General features: G+C 38.8%; 2 protein-coding genes and 1 long non-coding RNA gene across 3 annotated transcripts in view; 1 reads left to right on the forward strand and 2 right to left on the reverse strand.

The window, feature by feature from the left end:
- LOC310650755 overlaps positions 1 to 18,368 on the reverse strand; it is an 852,012-nt gene that overhangs the window by 503,881 nt on the left and 329,763 nt on the right. The window lies entirely within an intron of this gene.
- SERPINA10 (serpin family A member 10) lies at positions 1,968 to 10,873 on the forward strand (the record flags this gene model as incomplete). The annotated part of the gene is made up of 4 exons (XM_083379470.1): positions 1,968 to 2,667; positions 6,771 to 7,044; positions 8,040 to 8,187; positions 10,682 to 10,873. 4 exons carry the CDS (start codon positions 1,968 to 1,970, stop codon positions 10,871 to 10,873), a joined length of 1,314 nt encoding a protein of 437 aa, XP_083235596.1.
- PPP4R4 (protein phosphatase 4 regulatory subunit 4) overlaps positions 14,381 to 18,368 on the reverse strand; it is a 49,233-nt gene continuing 45,245 nt past the window's right edge. The window contains exon 23 of the mRNA XM_083379464.1: positions 14,381 to 15,527. Within this exon, the coding sequence (XP_083235590.1) occupies positions 15,450 to 15,527 (78 nt within the window). The 3' untranslated portion in view covers positions 14,381 to 15,449. The remainder of the gene's footprint in view (positions 15,528 to 18,368) is intronic.

Genomic DNA, 18,368 nt, shown 5'->3' on the forward strand with positions numbered 1-18,368 from the left:
CCCGTGAAGCCATCCTGGAAACAGTGAGGGAACGGCCCCCACTGCCTTGGCCCTGGCCAAGAGACCCTCCTTCTGCCAGAGACCCTCAGATCTGTTCCACTCCTACCCAGGCCCCCATAGGCACCCTTGATGCGAACGATGTAGAGCTGGCCACGCCCACCCAGTAGGCCATACGCACTCTATCCACGCCTACCCAGTACGCCACACCCTCCCTGGCCATACTAAAACTCAAATACTTTGGCCACCTAATGAGAAGGAAGGACTCACTGGAGAAGAGCCTAATGCTGGGAAAGATTGAGGGCAAGAGAAGAAGGGGACGACAGAGAATGAGGTGGCTGGATGGAGTCACTGAAGCAGTAGGCGTGAGCTTAAATGGACTCCAGAAGATGGTAGAGGACAGGAAGGCCTGGAGGAACGTTGTCCATAGGGTCGCGATGGGTCAGATGCGACTTCGCAGCTAACAACAACAATACAGTAGTTTCCCCTGCCTGCTTTGGTAGGGGTGGGGTTTCCTCCTTTTCCTTGATTAGAGTATTTTTTTTCTGTCTGGTGGCTTATCTAGTATTAATCCCTGCTCCATGATGGGACTCTCAGGATGGATGGCATTCAACATCCTATTGAATAATTGCTGAGGATGTTTGGAATACTAAGGGTGTTTATGATGTGACTAGGTTAAAATCTTTGGGATCTTTAGTTGCTGATGTTTCCATACATCAAAAGAAAATTTGAAGCTACAAAGACAGAATTACAGTGGGAATCTGAAACATAAGAAACATGAACACAGGAAAACTCAACACAGTAAAAGAGGAAATGTAGCAACTCTATGTTGCCACCTAGAGTAACCCCTTAGCCAGATAGGTGGCAAATGAATTTAACAAATAAATAAATAAATATTGACATCTTGGCATCAGTGTATTGAAATGGATTGAAAGTACACAGTTTCAGACAGAAGAACATTTAGCATATGAAAAACAAAGAAACAGTGTTGTTTTCATAATTAGGAGGGATATAGTCAGGTCAGCACTTGGTACTATGCAATCAATGATTGATTAATTTCAATTAGAGATTGTGAACAGCCCTTTAATATGACAATTATCCTTCCCTTTATGATTGTTTATTTCTTTAATTTTAAATCCAGCTACCCAACAGACCCTACTTACTGGAATCTGGTTATTTCATCTTTAAAACTGTTCTGTGGCAAAACAAAAGCATCCCTGTTTATAATCCAGTTAATCTACAACAGACAAAACTATGGACCTACACTTTGGAATAGCAAATATTTACCTCACCATTCCACTTAATGTTGTAACTTGTTTTTTTTTCAGGCTTCAGAAAATTAAAAAAGAGGCTGTCCTGCGGGTAAGATAGAAGCATTTGAATTTAATTTAAAATTATAATGAAAAGTATTATGAGTTGCAAAATGGAAATGATTTATATATTGTTATCAAGGTTTTTTAAAAAGTGCATTCAAAGTGTCCTTCTTTTAAAATACGATCTAATCAGACTGAACAGACTAAGCCAATTTGCCTAGAATCTCTTTCTTACTGGTCAACGGAGCTTCCATTATTAGATTACATAAAATTGTCTTGCCATCAGCTCCATATCTAATGGAGATTCTGTTATTAAATGTTTACATCTTTAGAAAGGCCTTTTACATATGAAATAATGTAGAAATGTCTTTAGTATTTTCATTAGTGTGTTGGGTTGTTTCAGTGTAAGAGTGAAAACTAAGTGAATTTGGGAAGATTTCTAATCTTAATTTAGCTTAATGTGAAATAAAGTAACATTAGATAATCCCATTGATGTTACCGTTAGAAACATATTGGGATAAATGGGATAAATGAATTGGATGGGGTTCTATTATATCCTCCAAATGCCAAAACATCATTTCTTTTTTAATTACAATAATAACTTGTGTCATCAATTTATATTTACTCTGTTCACCAGAAAGAAGTAACCAGTGCAAAATGAAAGCTAAATTTTTGTTGGTCTTCTTTGGACTGATTGCTGAAACGTACTTATCAAATGGAATTGCAAAAAAATCAGGAGTCGAGGTACCACAGAGCTTAGTGTTAAATCTCTTCCCTTTCAACAATTCTGATAAACATTATCCACATGATACTACTCAAGAGTCATCTAGAGAAAGCCCCTCACCATTAGTCTCTTTGCACAATTTCACAGAAAACATTAACAATTTTGGTTTCAATCTCTACAGGAAAATAGCACTGCAGCATGACAACAATATCTTCTTCTCCCCACTGTCACTATCTTTTGCTCTAGCAATATTCATGTTGGCTTCAGAAGGGGAAACCTGCCAGCAAATAAGTCAAACTCTAAATCTGCCATTTTTGAAAGAAAAAGATGAAGCGTTCCTGACTTTGTTCCAACAACTAAGGCTAAACATCACCCAAAATAAAGAGTTCACTGTTTCGCAGAATAGCTTCTCTTTCATCCAGGAAGAATTTCAGATCAAGAATGCTTTCCATAACTTGTCCAAACAATACTTTGACATGGAATTTTTGTCAGTTGATTTCCGCAACTCTACTCTTGCCAAAAAAGTGATCAATGAGCACATTAAAAAGAACACAAGAGGGGGAATCCCTACACTGTTTCGTGATTTTGATCAGCATACTAAAATCATTCTGCTGAACTACATACTATTTCAAGGTAAATGTCTTTTCATTGATTCTTTCATAGTTTTTAAAGAGGAGAGCTCAGGGCACCAGCTACAGTAGCTTTATAAGAGTGTCTCTGTAAAAATGTGGGCAACCCCTCCTTAACTTAGTCCCCCAAAGTGTGTCAACAGAAGGGTCCATTCTCATAGCTATTATTCCTTTTCCTGTATGTTTTGTTTATGGATGGAAAGGCCAATTGGTTCACATCAATAATCCTTCTCATCTGCATACTTTAACTTCACTGATATTTCCATGCATAAAGGCTATTATCATTTTTGGTCCTCATTTCTTATTTTGAACTTGCAGTGCAAATGTTGCCAGTGGTAGGAGAAATGTGTGTACATTAATGAAAATTATTTACCTTCCAGTAATATACAGTGCTATTTCATGTAAAATTTAAGGTAATTCTCTGCCTTCATAACAGGTGAAAAATCTAAGATATAGTGTTGCAGGTAGTCCTCAACCTACAGCCATAATGAACCTGTCCATTATGGTTGGATGTTGTGACAGCTGTTAAGTGAGACAGCTTCGCTTAATGACCACTATCCTCTATTCTCCTTGATTCGGTCATTAAATGACTATGTGGGTCCTTAAGCAGAGTATGGGTGCCTTGGGGATGGGGGGATCCTTTGGAGGCCTATAGCAGGCCTAATCCCACCTGTCCCAGGCCTCTTAAGATATCACTCATTCTCTGAGACATCCCATGATCTGCTTCCTACCCAGTGGTGGGATTCAAATATGTGAACAACTGGTTCTCTGTGTGGATGCCACTTCCAGAAGTCCACTCTGGGCATGGGCAACAAAAAATTAGCTACCAGTTCTGCTGAAGTGGTGCAAACTGGCTAAATCCCACCACTGTTCCTACTTCTTGGGGTTGTTTGTTGCTGGGCAATGTGACATGAATCTGGAAGTGGCCATCATTTTCTGAGCAACCACAATTCAATGGAGCCACTCAGAAAATGGCAGCCACTTCCAGATCATACCACGTGACCCAGCAACAAAGTGGCTTGCTATCTTTCATTCAAAGATAAGTGAGGAAGAGGATGTGGAATGGGAAGCAGGCCAAGGCCTGCGGAGACCCAGTGGAGGCCATGGAGGGAGATAGATAGGGGAAGATAGGCAGGTGGGTACTGCAGCATTCCTAAGGACGAGTGACAGAGGGGGTGCTGCCGTGGCTTTAATGTCAGGAAATGGTCGTAAGTAGCAAGAGCAAGAGCAAAAGCACTTAGACTTATATACTGCTCCAATATGCATTTCAGCACTCTCTGAGCAGTTTACAAAGTCAGCATATTGCCCCCAACAATCTGGGTCCTTGTTTTACTGACCTCGAAAGGATGGAAGGCTCAGTCAACCTTGAGCCCCATCGGGATTGAACTGCTGAATGTGGACAGAGTTAGCCTGCAAAACTGCATTCTAACCACTGTGCCACCACAGCTTTACCAAGTAGCTTTTGGGAGGGGGTCTGTCATAACTTTGAATAGCCACTGGTTATAAGTTGAGGACTACCTTCATGATATATAAATTCCTCATGGTTTTGTAGAACTTGTCACTGGAAAAACCTGAAATTACCAAAGCCTCTGAATATCCCTACGAAATATTCAGAACTCTATTTTTAATTGGGCCAGAATTACCATAATTTCAGAGGGAAGTTGACTGATCAATCAATCGATTGATTAATTGATTGATTGACACAATTTTAACATGGTACATTTTACCTAAATGACTCTTCAAAAGTTCTTTGAAGTTGACCCTACACACATAAAAGATCCCCCAAGTTTTAATAAACAATTATTGTATAAATCAGGAGTGAGAAACTAAATTTTCTATAGCTTACAATAGTAAAATAGAGCATGATATTCCCTACCTGGTAACTCTTAATAGTTTAAAATCTTAATTGCTAGGACCTCCAGCCAGCATAGGTCCTGGTTTCTGTGACCTGAGAACCAGATAGAGAAGGAGGGATCTGGAAAAGTGGATATGCAAATATTGCTGTGTAATCATTTAGCATATTAGCATGTTTCTTATCCTATTTGTCTGAACTCAGGACATAGCTGAAGGAAAAATCCAGTTAATTTTTTTTAAAAAATGGTATTTAAGGGAAATTCAAATGGCACACTAATTCTTTCACACTAATACAGTATATTAAGAGACCTACAGTAGGGATGAAGAATACTATATATCAGACATGTCAAACACAAGGCCCGGGGGCCAGATCTGGCCTGCGAAGTGGTTTCATGTGGCCCGCGAAGCCATCCTGGAAACAGTGAGGGAACGGCCCCCACTGCCTTGGCCCTGGCCCAGAGACCCTCCTTCTGCCAGAGACCCTCAGATCTGTCCCACTCCTGCCCAGGCCCCCATAGGCACCCTTGATGCAAATGATGTAGAGCTGGCCATGCCCACCCAGTAGGCCATACGCACTCTAGCCACGCCCACCCAGTAGGCCACGCCCACCCAGGCCATACCCACCCATCCCCCTGAGGGCAACTGCAATGCTGATGCGGCCCTCAGTGAAATTGAGTTTGACACCCCTGCTATATATGAAAGTGGGTTGAGACAATGCCTCCTTATGCCATTTCTGAGTTTTGTGAATGCAACAGTAAGTCCAGAAGGAGTTCTGTGTACAGAGTTCTGTATATGCTTTGCGCTGAATGTAGTGAAACTATCGAGTGAATTCTTTCCCCCTACCAAATATTCCATAAATATGATTTTGAAGCCAGGCCAGGACTCATACAGATGTGCAGATTCATTATACCTCCTTGCAATTTTCATGGAAGGGTCAATTAAGTAATGCCTTGCATGGGCTGTATGTTGCTGAATTTCTAATTTTTTATGAATATCGTGAATTTCATTTTTCTGTCTCTTTTATAACCAAAAAAAGGGTAGTGAATGGGATCAGAAAGATATTTCCAGCATAGCTTGTTGCCTGTCAAATATTTGAAAAGGGCTCCATGGCAACTAAAAAGCCTATTGCAATTAAATATTGCTAATTTCACTCCTCTTATTTTTAGCTCTTGCTCAGATTCTTTTCTAATTGCAAAGTTGCACTGAAGTGTGTTGCTGAGAGATGAGGGAGGATGAGTACATCTGCTATCTTGAACATAAAGGGGTGGTTTAAATCCTAGAGGGTTCAGTGTGTTTTAAGCAATTGGAAAGCATGCAGGATGCCACCCATTGTAGCTGGAGGTTACAGGGAGGTAACTAAATATTTCTTGGTGGATGGGTGGTGGTAGGGGGGGAAGAATTGGCATAATCACATTGAATATTAAGGCAATAGCTTTTAAGAGACAAAAACATATTGTGATGGAGCCTCCATAGCTATTCTGCCTCCATAACTATTCAAAGAAGTCTTGTTGATCCCACAAAGTTGTGCTGGGAATGGTGGTGGAATGGGAGACCTTATTCCTGATAGAAAGAGGAAACTGGTCAATAGCATAGATAGCAAATGTGGTGCCTCTGGCTTCTCACTTGAGGCCATATTCTGCCTGGGCATTGCAAACAAAGTAGGTGATGCCAGAACCAAGAAATGGTTAGAGCAGGATAATTGTTAAGATATGAATGAATGAACGAATGAATATTGGATTAAATATACTCAGTAGGATTATTCTCAAGTGGTAGGAAGTCCAGATTTAAGTCTCCATTTGATCATGGAGCTCACTAACACTACAGTATTAATCTGTGATAGTGAAGCAGAAATGCACATTGATGCATGGAGCTAGTCAGTATGAAAAAGTAAGCAGTAGCATTTATCAGCTTTTCAAAATGAAATGGGGCTGGATTGAACTGGTGATTCATATAATTAATCACTACTTCTCTAACAAGAGACTTAGTTAATGTGCAGCTCCTATTTATGAAAAGGAATCTCATATGAAGCTGTCATTAGCCCCTGTAACTGGATTGGAACCAAAGATTCAAGCATACAGTAAGAGTGCACTATAGATTTAAAGTTTCAGTCATACTATGGAAGAACACAAATTCATCTTTAAATTGAAGTAAATCAGGCTGATTTGTGTCTGGATTACTGTTAAATTTTCCCCTCAATAATTCTGGATTATATTATAATATAAAATAACATGTTGCACTTCTTTACATTTTCAGGCAAATGGCTACATCCATTTTCTGCTAAACTTACAGAGCTGGAAACTTTTTATATAGATAATTACAGAACTGTCCAAGTGCCAATGATGTTCAAAACAGACAGAATTGCTGCCACATTCGATAAGACCTTGCAGTGTTATGTGATAAAGCTGCCATACAAAGGAAGTGTGCAGATGCTGATTGTTATCCCTGTGAAGGAAGCTGATTATATGTTTGTTGAAGATGATTTAACCAATGAACTTGTGGAATCTTGGCTTAAGACCATGAAGATCAGGTACAAGTCATAGCAATCACTTCACATTTTTTATTCCTAAAATCCTGGATAGAAAATCCTGTAGTACAAATTAAAATGACTACTCAAACAAAGAAATGACAATAGAAATGTCAGGGGAGGGCTGGGGAGGGCTGGGGAGAGGGGAGAGGGAGGAGGGAGTTTATTGTATTTAAAAATTGTAAAGCTTTTCAATAAAAATAAAAGAAAAAAAAGAAATGTCAAGAAGAGGAAGAAAAGGAAGTAACTGGGTGTAATGTATTGGCCTTATCTGTTTTAACTCACTTGCTTAATGTCTGACTGCTTGCTTAATATCTGACTGCTTGCTTAATGTCTGACCTATTTTCCGTATGTTATGTAATGGTTGTTGTTGCTGAGCTAGACTTGTTGTCTGCAGGCTGATAATTAGGTTTGGGGCAGGAAACTGCTACTTTAAACTTATTGGTTGGCGCCTAGAGGCCAACCATATAAATAGCTGCGCAGCAGCTATTAGCTTGCTTCTGTTCTGTTCTGAGTTAGAATAAACTTGTTGCTGTTTCAACACTTCGTCTCACTTAATGCCTCAAGAACCAAATATTTAACACTGGGAATGGGCCACTGAAATTTCCCAAAGACAGCCTTTTGATCTTTACAATGTATCGCTTCATCAGAAATAAATAAAAGACATTGAGTTCCCTATTACCAAGTCTACTAAGAAAAAGGATCATTTTTATTTATTTAGGAAGGTCTATATCTTCTATAAAATCTTCTGCATCATTTTTATGAAAGCCTTCCAAATGTCTTGATTTTCATATAGTTTCCTCTTCCACAAGTTGAACTTATCCAATTAATTCAAGCAAGACTTGTCACAATCATTGTCTTTGCATCATTGGTGCTCAAATTTTCATGGCATCCAGAAAGAGAGGAACAATATGCAGATGTTCTACTGCCTGCTATTTATCTTCGCCAGTGTATGCACATTTTCCTTCAACTTGCATTTATATTTGTTTGCATTATAGGAAAATGGATATTTACCTTCCAAGCTTCAAACTAGATCAGACATATCACATGGATCAGCTGCTTCAGGATTTGGGAATTAAAGATCTTTTCTCTTATAAAGCAGACCTAAGCCATCTCACAAATCACAAATTCGTAAAAATATCACAGGTAAAAAAATAATTGGTTAATTCTGCAGCTTACTATATTGTTCAACCAAACATATTTAACAAGTAACATGACCCATTCATTTACTGGAGACCCACTTGCTAAACGTGGGTTTCTCTAATTTTAATTAGTTGGAGGCAATAGAAAAAAGAAACAGGATCTTATAGTTCACAAATTGATGAATTACATCAGACATGTCATACTCGCAATGTCACGTGACATTGTGCAACATATTGGGACGGTTTTGCCATTGCCGGGAATTGGGTGGGCACAGCTTCTGGATGATGCGTCTGGCCCACGGGCCGGCAGTTTGACACCCCTGAGTTACATGATCATAGCTGATGGGGCTTGCATCGATTCATGATCTGTATAGATCTAAAAAAAAGTATCATGCCTAGTCATTGATGTTGCATTTGTAGACATGGTGTTTTTGCCCTTACAAAATTCGACCTCATTGAGTGATCCATGTCCAGAACCATTTCGGATAAGTGCTATAGATTAACCTTACTGAAATGAGACAAGTATTTAACTCCTAAGAATATTCAAGTTTAACCAGAAATTACTAGAATAGCATGAACCTACATGTTCTGATAAGAGTAGGAAAGGCTCAGAATTTAACTCTCATTCCATGCTAAATAATCCAATCTACCTGCACTGTGATCCTCTGCAACTATCCCTTTTAGTTTTCCATCTTATTATCAGGAAATCAGATTATCAGGAAATGTCTACAACCCAGAAAAATAGCATCCCAAATTCTACCAGCTGCATACTATTTATTTTATGATAGATATGTATTATTTTAAAATATTAATATTTAATATTATACATAGTGGCCTATGGGGAAGAATCTAGTTTAGTTCTCAGTTCTCAGTGACTTGAACCTGCCAAAGAGTTTGACTACAATTCAATATATCTGACTATAGTTTGAAAATTTCCAGCATAGTTACAGCAGTCAAGATCATGATAGCTAGTAGTTTTAGGAATTGCAATACCATCAGTTGTAGAGAGTAACAAGCTAAGGAAACATGATTTAATCCATGTTATTGATAATATGTATGCCGATCCTGTGTATTATGTAGTAACACTGTGCAAGACCTTCCGAATTTCAGATCTTACTGGATGAGATTATCTGAATTCATTCCAATCAACCTTTGTTGATATATGCAACTGAAACTATCTTATTCAACTAGAAAATGGCTTTTGTAAGGATTTGATCTGAGACAGTTGACTCTACTAATCTTTATATATCTCTCAGTGATTTTCAGTACCATTGACTATTGTATTGCTTTCAACCAAACAATACTGCCTTTAGTTTGGGTCCAGAGAATGTTGTTGGCAAACTACTATTAAACAGACTGTTCTGCTCAATGACCTCTTGCCATATATGGTCTAGCTCTGTATCACTAATTATCACTACCGGATATATAAATATATATTCTTCATTTTCAAATGTTTCTTTCTCTTGAAAAAGTGAGTTCATGATCAAGTACCTGCTCAAAATCCTTTGCAAAAAGACCATCAATTCATTTAGATTTTCTACAATCACCTAACCTCCATTACTACCATTACTAGCCAGCCACCCACCCCTGGTTCTGCCTGTCTGTCTAATTGCTGGTCTTCATGTATTTAGCAAAATGCTGAACAAATTTTCTTTTATGCTTCCTTTGTTTAGGGATAACAAATCTGGGCTGCAAACATCTGTATAGGATGGAAAACACTGAATTCTTTGCTGACACCTAGTGATTTTTGCAGCTCAAATCTGGTAGTCCTATCCTTAATACCGTCGATGTCACTTCTGTACATTTCTGTATGTTTCACTTGTTCTCTCCATTTCCTAGAGCAGGGACCCCCAAAACCTGGGACATGGCCTATCTGGAATCAGATTGTGGCCTATTCGGAATCAGACCGTGTGAGCGGTGGGCACTGGCATGTGTACGTGCACGTGCTCAGCTTGACTCATGCAAGCGGAGGGCCGGCGTGCACTTGTGCTCACACACACGCACAGCTCAATTTGCACAAGTCAAGCTGTGCGTATGTGTGCCAGCCCACCACTCACACTGCCCAGTTCCCCTCTCCCCCCCAGCCAAGCTGTTAGCCGCAAAGGTTGGGGACCACTGTCCTAGAGGAAACCTGCTTCCTGCTAATAATTCCCTTAACTGTGTTCGTTAATTATCCTAGTGACTTTTAAGATTCAGTCATGTCCAGAAGTCTGGAGAGATTGGATCTTTTTGACTGCCCCTTTTAATTTCCTTTTTCCTAATTTCCCCTCTACAGAATGTTTATCTTTTAAAATTCAATGCTGGCGTATCCCCAGTATGTTCTTATGGAGACAAAAGTGTTTGTAGCTGTGGATTTAGGATGCTGCTTCCACATAAGTGAAAAAAATGTATGCATGCTCAATTTTCAGTCAGTAGAAATCTGCGTTGAAGAGGCAGACCAGTTGATAGGAAACATGAGCATCTTGCTAAAAATCTCCCTATATTTCCATTCTTTTTAGATTCTTCAAAGAGCAAGCATTGAGGTGGATGAGAAAGGAACAGAAGCTCAAGCTGTCAGTGTAACTGAAATCATCGCATACTCTTTGCCTGATATTATCCGGATAAATCGGCCATTTATTTTTATGATATATGAAGATATTACCAAGATTTTATTGTTTTTGGGCAGAGTTACTAACCCAAAAGAACTGTGAATTAAACAAAACCTAGTAATTTCTTTTTGATGCATCCTATTTTAATGACATAACCCCTCCCACCACCACAAGTCAAATTACATGTTATACTAAGAACACATTTTAAATATGCTTTTGCACTAACTTCTTAGTTTGCAGGAGAAGAATATAGGGATATGGAAAACAGGTAAACATTTTCTTTCTTAAAATATTTTCACCAAAAATTCTCTCCTCAAAACAATGTTTTTCTCTTATGCTATTATACATAGCAAGCATCTTTCAGGAAAATAGAATTAGAATAAAAATTTAATGGAAAAAATTACACTCACACAATCCCTTTTCCCAAAGCATTCAACACTAAAATAGCAAAAAGGAGCATCGTCAAAGAGAAAACTCCCACATCCATTGTGTGGGAAATATCTTCATTCACACAAAGCAGGATGTCAAAAATAATGGGCACGTTCTCCAGAATTATTAATCCAAGATATATAAAAAGCAGGGACCTGATTTGGGGGAGAGTAGGAGGACAAAATAGGATCCTTTGTTCAGTTGTTATGGTCATGAGGTCTACATTTTAAATACAGCTGAAAATTACTGAACTTTTTTTTAAAGAGGGTTCAGTGTATTATATATACTCTTTATTGCTGTTAGAAGTAGTTGGGTCCTCTTCTCAACATAAAGAAATTACAAATGTTTTCTGCAAACTAATCAGAATTAGAACCACAGCATAGCGCTATAATTTAATGCTGCTATCAAAAGTATTTATTAGCAATGTCTGTGGAGATTCTCAGTCATCCAGGATGTGGTTGTCCCAAACATGCTTTTTCAGGAGGCAACTGGACTTTGTTTTTCTTTGAAGACATTTCACTCCTTATTCAAGAAGCTTCTTCCACTCTAACTGGATGGTGGGAAATGGATTTATATTCACTGCAGACAGCTGATCATTTGCATTCTTTTAGAGTCATTGAAAGCAGTCAACCAAAACTATTTCAAGTCTTTCATGAGTTTATCCTGATCAGCTTGGTCTTGCTCGAAGTATACAGATCTACAATAAGAACTTTGCACTTGTTACAAGGGAGAGAAGCTCTAGCAGCAGCAGAAGGAAAGGGAAAATAATATGTACCAGTGAACATGAAAATGAGAGGTGGGAGAGGTGGGGAAGCAAATCAGATTGTGGAAACTACAGAGGTATCTCACTGCTGTCCGACACGCTGTCCAACACAGGCAGGTTCTTTGCCTGCATTCTTTTGAAAGGACTTGTCATTGTCTTGGAATGTCCCAGAGGTGCAATGTGGCTTTCAGCCAGAATGGAGTAGAGCAGGCATATTTGACATTAGGCGAGTCCAGAAATGCAGTGAGCAGAACATGCCTACTTACTTTCTTGATCTGACAAAGGCATTAAACACTATAAAGGAGCAGTCTCTCTGGATCTTCCTGAGATATTATGGATGTCCAAGGAAATTTGTAAGGTTGAGTCAGCTACCGTACAACAGAATGACAAGACAGGTTCTTTACCATGGTGATACATCAACTGCATTTGTTATTTCCAATGGAATAAAACAGGATTGTGTGGTAGACCCAGTTCTATTGAATCTGTTCTTCACTTGCATGTTATCACATTTTGTCTGGGGTCTGAAGGTGGAACTTGTGTATCAGGTACCAATTGGATGGCCCCCTCTTTGACCTTCACCACTTGAGTGCACAAGGTGTTCTATATAGTCATTCAAGAAACCTTCTTTGCTAATGACTGTGCATTCTTGATGCACAAAGACAGTGATTTCCAGTTGATGCTGAACAATTTCTGACACTGCTATGCTCTGATTATCGGCTGATTAGATTATCAGATAACCAGCTTATCACTCTGAACAAGACCGGACTACTTTAGCAGCCCATGCCAAATGATATCTGTAGAACCAAAAGTCAGTATTGATGACACCTAGTTGACAAATGTAAACAGCTCCAGATACTTGGGAAGCATCATCTCTAGTGATGCATCTTTGGACAAAGAAATTGACTGCAGAAATTAGCAAGGCCAACCAGGCACTAGTTGCATACTAGAGTGCTTTATCAACATATCATCTTTTATCATCTCTAGAAAGCTGATCGGTAGTTATTCCTTCTTTCTTATTTGGATGTGAGTCCTAAATACTGTACTGAAGACACATAAAAAACTAAAATTTCATATTGCGTTCTCTAGTCCATCTTTTGCAGATGTTGACAAAATTGTATCTCCAACCTGGAAGTTTTGGATCACAGTGTCCATCAGCATTAAATCCCTGATTATCAAAACCCAGACAATGTGAGTGGAACATGTTATCAGAACGGATGACCACCATATGCCTTACCAGTTGCTCTATAGCATACCAGAGTCTGAGAAAAGACCTCAAAAGGTTGACCATGCAACTCCAAGATGCTGCAAAAGAAACCTTGGGCCACTGGGTCATCCAGCCAAGGGAACTAGAAGCTATGGCTGTTGACTGAACCTATTGGCTAGCCCTGTGCTATGAAGCCTCCATCAGCATTGAAGACAGCACTGTCCAAAACTGATAGAAAAGTGTGAGTGGCATCACAGTGTAATACCCAGTTACTACAATAATGGATTTCCAGTGCCTGTGCTAGACTCTACACCTCCAGACTGGGACTGCAGTCACTTCTGTGTCACGGATAACTGCACCACAGTGCTTCTTCTTTGAACACAAAGGATTACTATATAGACTTGATCACAGAATTTATAATTATGGAGCACTCAGAAAAGGGCAATACCCCAAAATACTGGAAAGTGTCACTTTTGGGAAACAGTGTATGAATTGCATCATAAGAGAAGGCTGTATTTGCTGTTAATTAAGAAAAAAGGACTGACATTGATAGAAATCTGGGACAGTGTCTACTGATGAGATAATAAAGAAACATTATGGAGAAATTTAGTTGCTACATTTGGGTTGCTGAATGCTCTCTGCATGATACCGTGAATGTTCATTTCTTAAGAATATAAAAAACCCCACTCATTCCAAGGCAAGCCACCAGTTCATGGAGCTTAATATCATTTAAATATGGCAACAGTTCTCTAGAGCTTCAGACAGATATCATTTGCAGAACCCATCTGGAAAGACATGGTATTGAAACTAAGATTTTCAGCACAGACTCTAATCACCGAGCCTTTCCTGGTATTGCTCCTTTGGTGTTTAAGTGAATACCTTATTGTTCAAGGGGTTGGTTCACTACTATAGGAGCAGAGAATTTTTGCTATCCTGCATGTATCATTTACATATTAATCACTAGTGCAGGGGTAGGCAACCTCGTCTCTTTTATGACTCATGGACTTCAACTCCCAGAATTCCTGAGTCAGCTGACTCAGGAATTCTGGGAGTTGAAGTCCATGAGTCATAAAAGAGCTGAGGTTGCCTACCCCTGCACTAGTGCAATGGATACAGAATATTCCTGTCTATTTTTTATTTAATTTAAATTAAAAGCTGCAAATTAAATCTCTCCCACCCAAAACATGCCAGTATTTTAATGGCCTAAGTTTTATTGTGCATAAAGCATTCATTATTTCACATTGTAAAAAGTAACCACACATTTATTCATTCACAAATTAGATTATCTTTATCATACACCAACATATTTAAAAAAAACAGATAGTCTGATATCAATATAGTTTTGCTGATTGCATTTGTGAAGTAGAGAAGCTGACAATAGCTTCATACAGTCTCTCTCAAGTATTGGCATAAATTGAATGTTTTAAATAAAACTGCATTTTGCAGGCAAATTTTGATAGGAATGTTAGCATGAATACAAACAGAATGATATTGATATAGCTAAAAGCATGATGGCTTGAATTAATTACTAATTAAAAACTAGATTAATCATTCTAAAATGTTGGATAAAGAGAAACTACAATAGAATATACTGGTAAATTAAAACAAAGTATTTGTACAATAAAATTTGCAATGTGAAATTTAAGAAATCATTCATATGCTATTTGGAGGTATCTGTTTCTTATTAAAAAGTGAAAAGAAATCCCTCTTGACATTTTATACACCAGATAAGCAATATTATCTAAAATTATAGCAGAAGTTTATTTTAAAGGACTACACACTTCTCCACATTTCTCTGTTCATGCTTCCACATTCCACACTGAAGCTTCTTTGATATTTAAAAGCTTTTTTGAAAGAGAAAGTGTCACTTTTTCAGTTAATTCTTATACGCAGAGCAATTTCACACATATGGCCCTATTTCCATAGCAAAGGCAAATTAGAAGTCCATAAGCTTGTAAATAGCTATATTTTAAAGTAGAGGGCACTTTCATTCCGAACTGAATAACCTGAACTAGTAGAAGGCATAATTGAGAGGGGGAAGTAGGGAAACCCTGTCTCTTTAGCTGCAGCAGATTTAAAGCACATTGCTAAAGTAACGTTGAATTAAGCACTTCACTTACAACATTGGCATTCTGCACATATTACATTATTTCTATGAAGGTATTTTACAACATAGGAATTTATTTAATTGACAGAAGATGTTAACGTTATGGTATCAAATCAATCCCTCCTTCCTGGTCCTTAAATTCAAGGTTGTACTCTAGCTTTGTCCAATCCTGGCTTCAGCCACATTGCCTCTGGTGGTCTTTGGTGTACATGGTTTCTTTCACCAGCTCTAGGAGTTTGATTTTCTGTTTTTCCTTGAGAGAAAGAAAAACACTCTTACCACACAGACCAGATCAAATTAACAGTGTTCAGAACTGCTAACTTCTTGCAGTCGTCATTTACAGCTCCAAAACTGTTGGGATCTTAAACTCATGTATTGTAAGTAAAAAGAATCAACATTATTTCTTCTAAATCCAACAAGGTGTTGCTTTTTAAAAAGAATATTCATGATTCAAGGCGTACCCACTTTCCCATCCATTGGGCCATCCAACTCCACTGGCTTCCTTTCCACCCATCTCCCACACCCTGTGGATTTTCTTCGTGTGGAAATTGTCCATCCATTACTATGCAATAAAGAAAAGTCTGCATATGGACCTCAGAATACATAAATTTTAAAACTATTGGCTTGGAAAACATATATACATACATATTAAAATAATTTTATTATAGAATCCTTTTTAAAAAAAAATCAGACTCGTTTGTTTTAATAGTGATCAATACAGAAAACTGGGTGAAGTCATCTGTAAGCCTGTGGGTATTAGTATGTTGACCATATGTGGTTATACAACTGCCCTGGGCCTTCCATGAGATGCTACTGAGGTGCATCCTCAGTGCTTGGATATGTTGTGATTCAGAGTCAGCCTGTGGGTTCGGCAGTTGGGTCGGACGACTCAGAGGAGGAGGGGGGTGTTGAAGAGCTTGCTGATGAGAGCCCTCAGCCAGGCCCCTCCCACCTGGTCACGACGGAGACCCAGCTGTGTGAGCCTGACAGCGTGGATGAAGATGACCCACAGCTGGCCCTGTTCAAGGACGCCTGACGCAGGAGGCAGTCAATCAGGAGTAAACAGAGGAAGGCAATGGGGCACCTCGGAAGGAGGCAGAGAGAAGCCACGCCCTGAACTGTATAAAAGGGGAATGCGTGGGAGGGCTGGTTTGCTGAAGGCAACCGCTTGAAAAGATCCTGTTTCTTGGTTCGTGTCTTGTTCCGTTTGTTTTTGTATCAATAAATTTGGCAGGCTTAATTCCAGCCTCTTGCCTTCTTGTAAAAGGGGTTGTCCCTGCCTTTTCTGCAGGGCCGGTAGCAGGCTGGTACAGAACAGGATACTTGTGCATCTGGTAGGGAAGGATCACCTTCAAGCTTAAAAAGACTGAATGGCTGTGGATTTGGCACTTGCCCTCCCACCCCGCCGTGAATTTCCATTGTTAAATTTGGATAGGGTATCATTCGCCTATGCAAAGTTGGTCTGCAATCTGAGGATCCTCTTAGACTCATGGTTCTTGTCTGAAAACCAGATGGCAGCCATGGCCAAGAAACCTTCATACAATTATAGCTTGTACTCATTTCTGAATCAGAAGACATTTCATGGTCAATCACACACCTTAGTCACCTACTGATTGAACTACTGCAGCATGCTCTATACAGGCTGTCCGTAAAAAGCATTCAGAAGTTTCAGCCGGTCCAGAAAGCAGCAGCACATACAATATTGGTCTTACTACAGAATCCTCATGCAATATTGCTGCCACATGAGTTAAAGTGCTACAATTCAAGGTGGTCTTTTGCTTTTTTCTTCTTTTTCTTCCTAGCATTTTCCCATAAGTGCACTTTTTTCAGATCAACTGAGTATTAACTCATTGGTTGCAACAGGAATTGACCAATTAATTCCTTCTCATTTAATTGGGCTGAGGGAGTGACTGGCCCCAAACCATCCAGCAGGCTTTCATGAGCAATATGGGACTATAATTCATAATCTTCTGTTTTCTAGTCTGGTGCCTTAACCCTAGACCAAAGTGGCTTTCTTTTGTGCTACCATTGCTTCACTGTTAGAAAGATTATGGTGAAAGACAACTATCTTAAACATAAATAATATTGCCAGAGCAATCATACCTGCCTGTCATTGTAATTTATATACCTTAATTTGATGAGTAATAATGTGAATAAGTTTCCTGTATCCTTGTTAAAGATATTTATTTCTGAGCACTAATGTTAAATTAAAGGAATTATTTAGAACATTACCAGATACTTTAGCAGTATATGCCCACATGGTAAAGTATTACTTATCCAAACCCACATTAAAATTCTTCATCTTAAGTACACATAATGCCTGACTAGCTATATGTTTTAATGCTTTGTGAAGGAGTGTAAGAATATAAATTATTATGTTGAAAGAAAATGTCTGAAGCTCTTCACAATGAACAAAAGGTTAAAAAAAACAAATGCAGTACAATAGTCACAGAACATACTTCTTTTGTAATTACCTATGTTTGTGATTCATGTTTGCTGTCTATTTGAGTATGACTCATTTAACGCAGTGTATTTACTAGCAATGGAAATGAATATGTTCTGTTTCCAAATTCACTGATGCAAGTCTCCTGTGGATAAAACTACTTTCTGGATGAAATCCTATGAACAGCAATGCACTACAAATGAAAGTTACAGGCCTACTATAAACTGAACATTGATTCAGGTATCTGGGAATTCCCACAGCTTCCAGATGAACACTGCTGAAATACAAACTGAGATGCAATCATACATCTTTCTGGTTTTCAAAACAATGGTACAGGTAGTACTTACAACAGTTCATTTAGCGATCATTCAAAGTTACAACAGCACTGAAAAATATGACTTATGACTGTTTTTTATAGTTACGATCTTTGCAGCATCCTCATGATCATGTGACCAAAAGTCAGATGCTTGACAACTGGTTCATATTTATGACCTTTGCTCTGTCCCAAGGTCATGTGATCCCTTTTGTGAACCTCTGACAGGCAAAGTCAATGGGGAAGCCAGATTCACTTAACAATCGTGTTACTAACTTATCAATTGCAGTGATGCACTAGCAACTATGGCAAGAAAAGTCGTAAAATGGGGCAAAACT

The sequence above is a fragment of the Vipera ursinii genome (genome assembly GCF_947247035.1).
Source record: "Vipera ursinii genome assembly, chromosome: 1".
NCBI classification, from domain to species: domain Eukaryota; kingdom Metazoa; phylum Chordata; class Lepidosauria; order Squamata; family Viperidae; genus Vipera; species Vipera ursinii.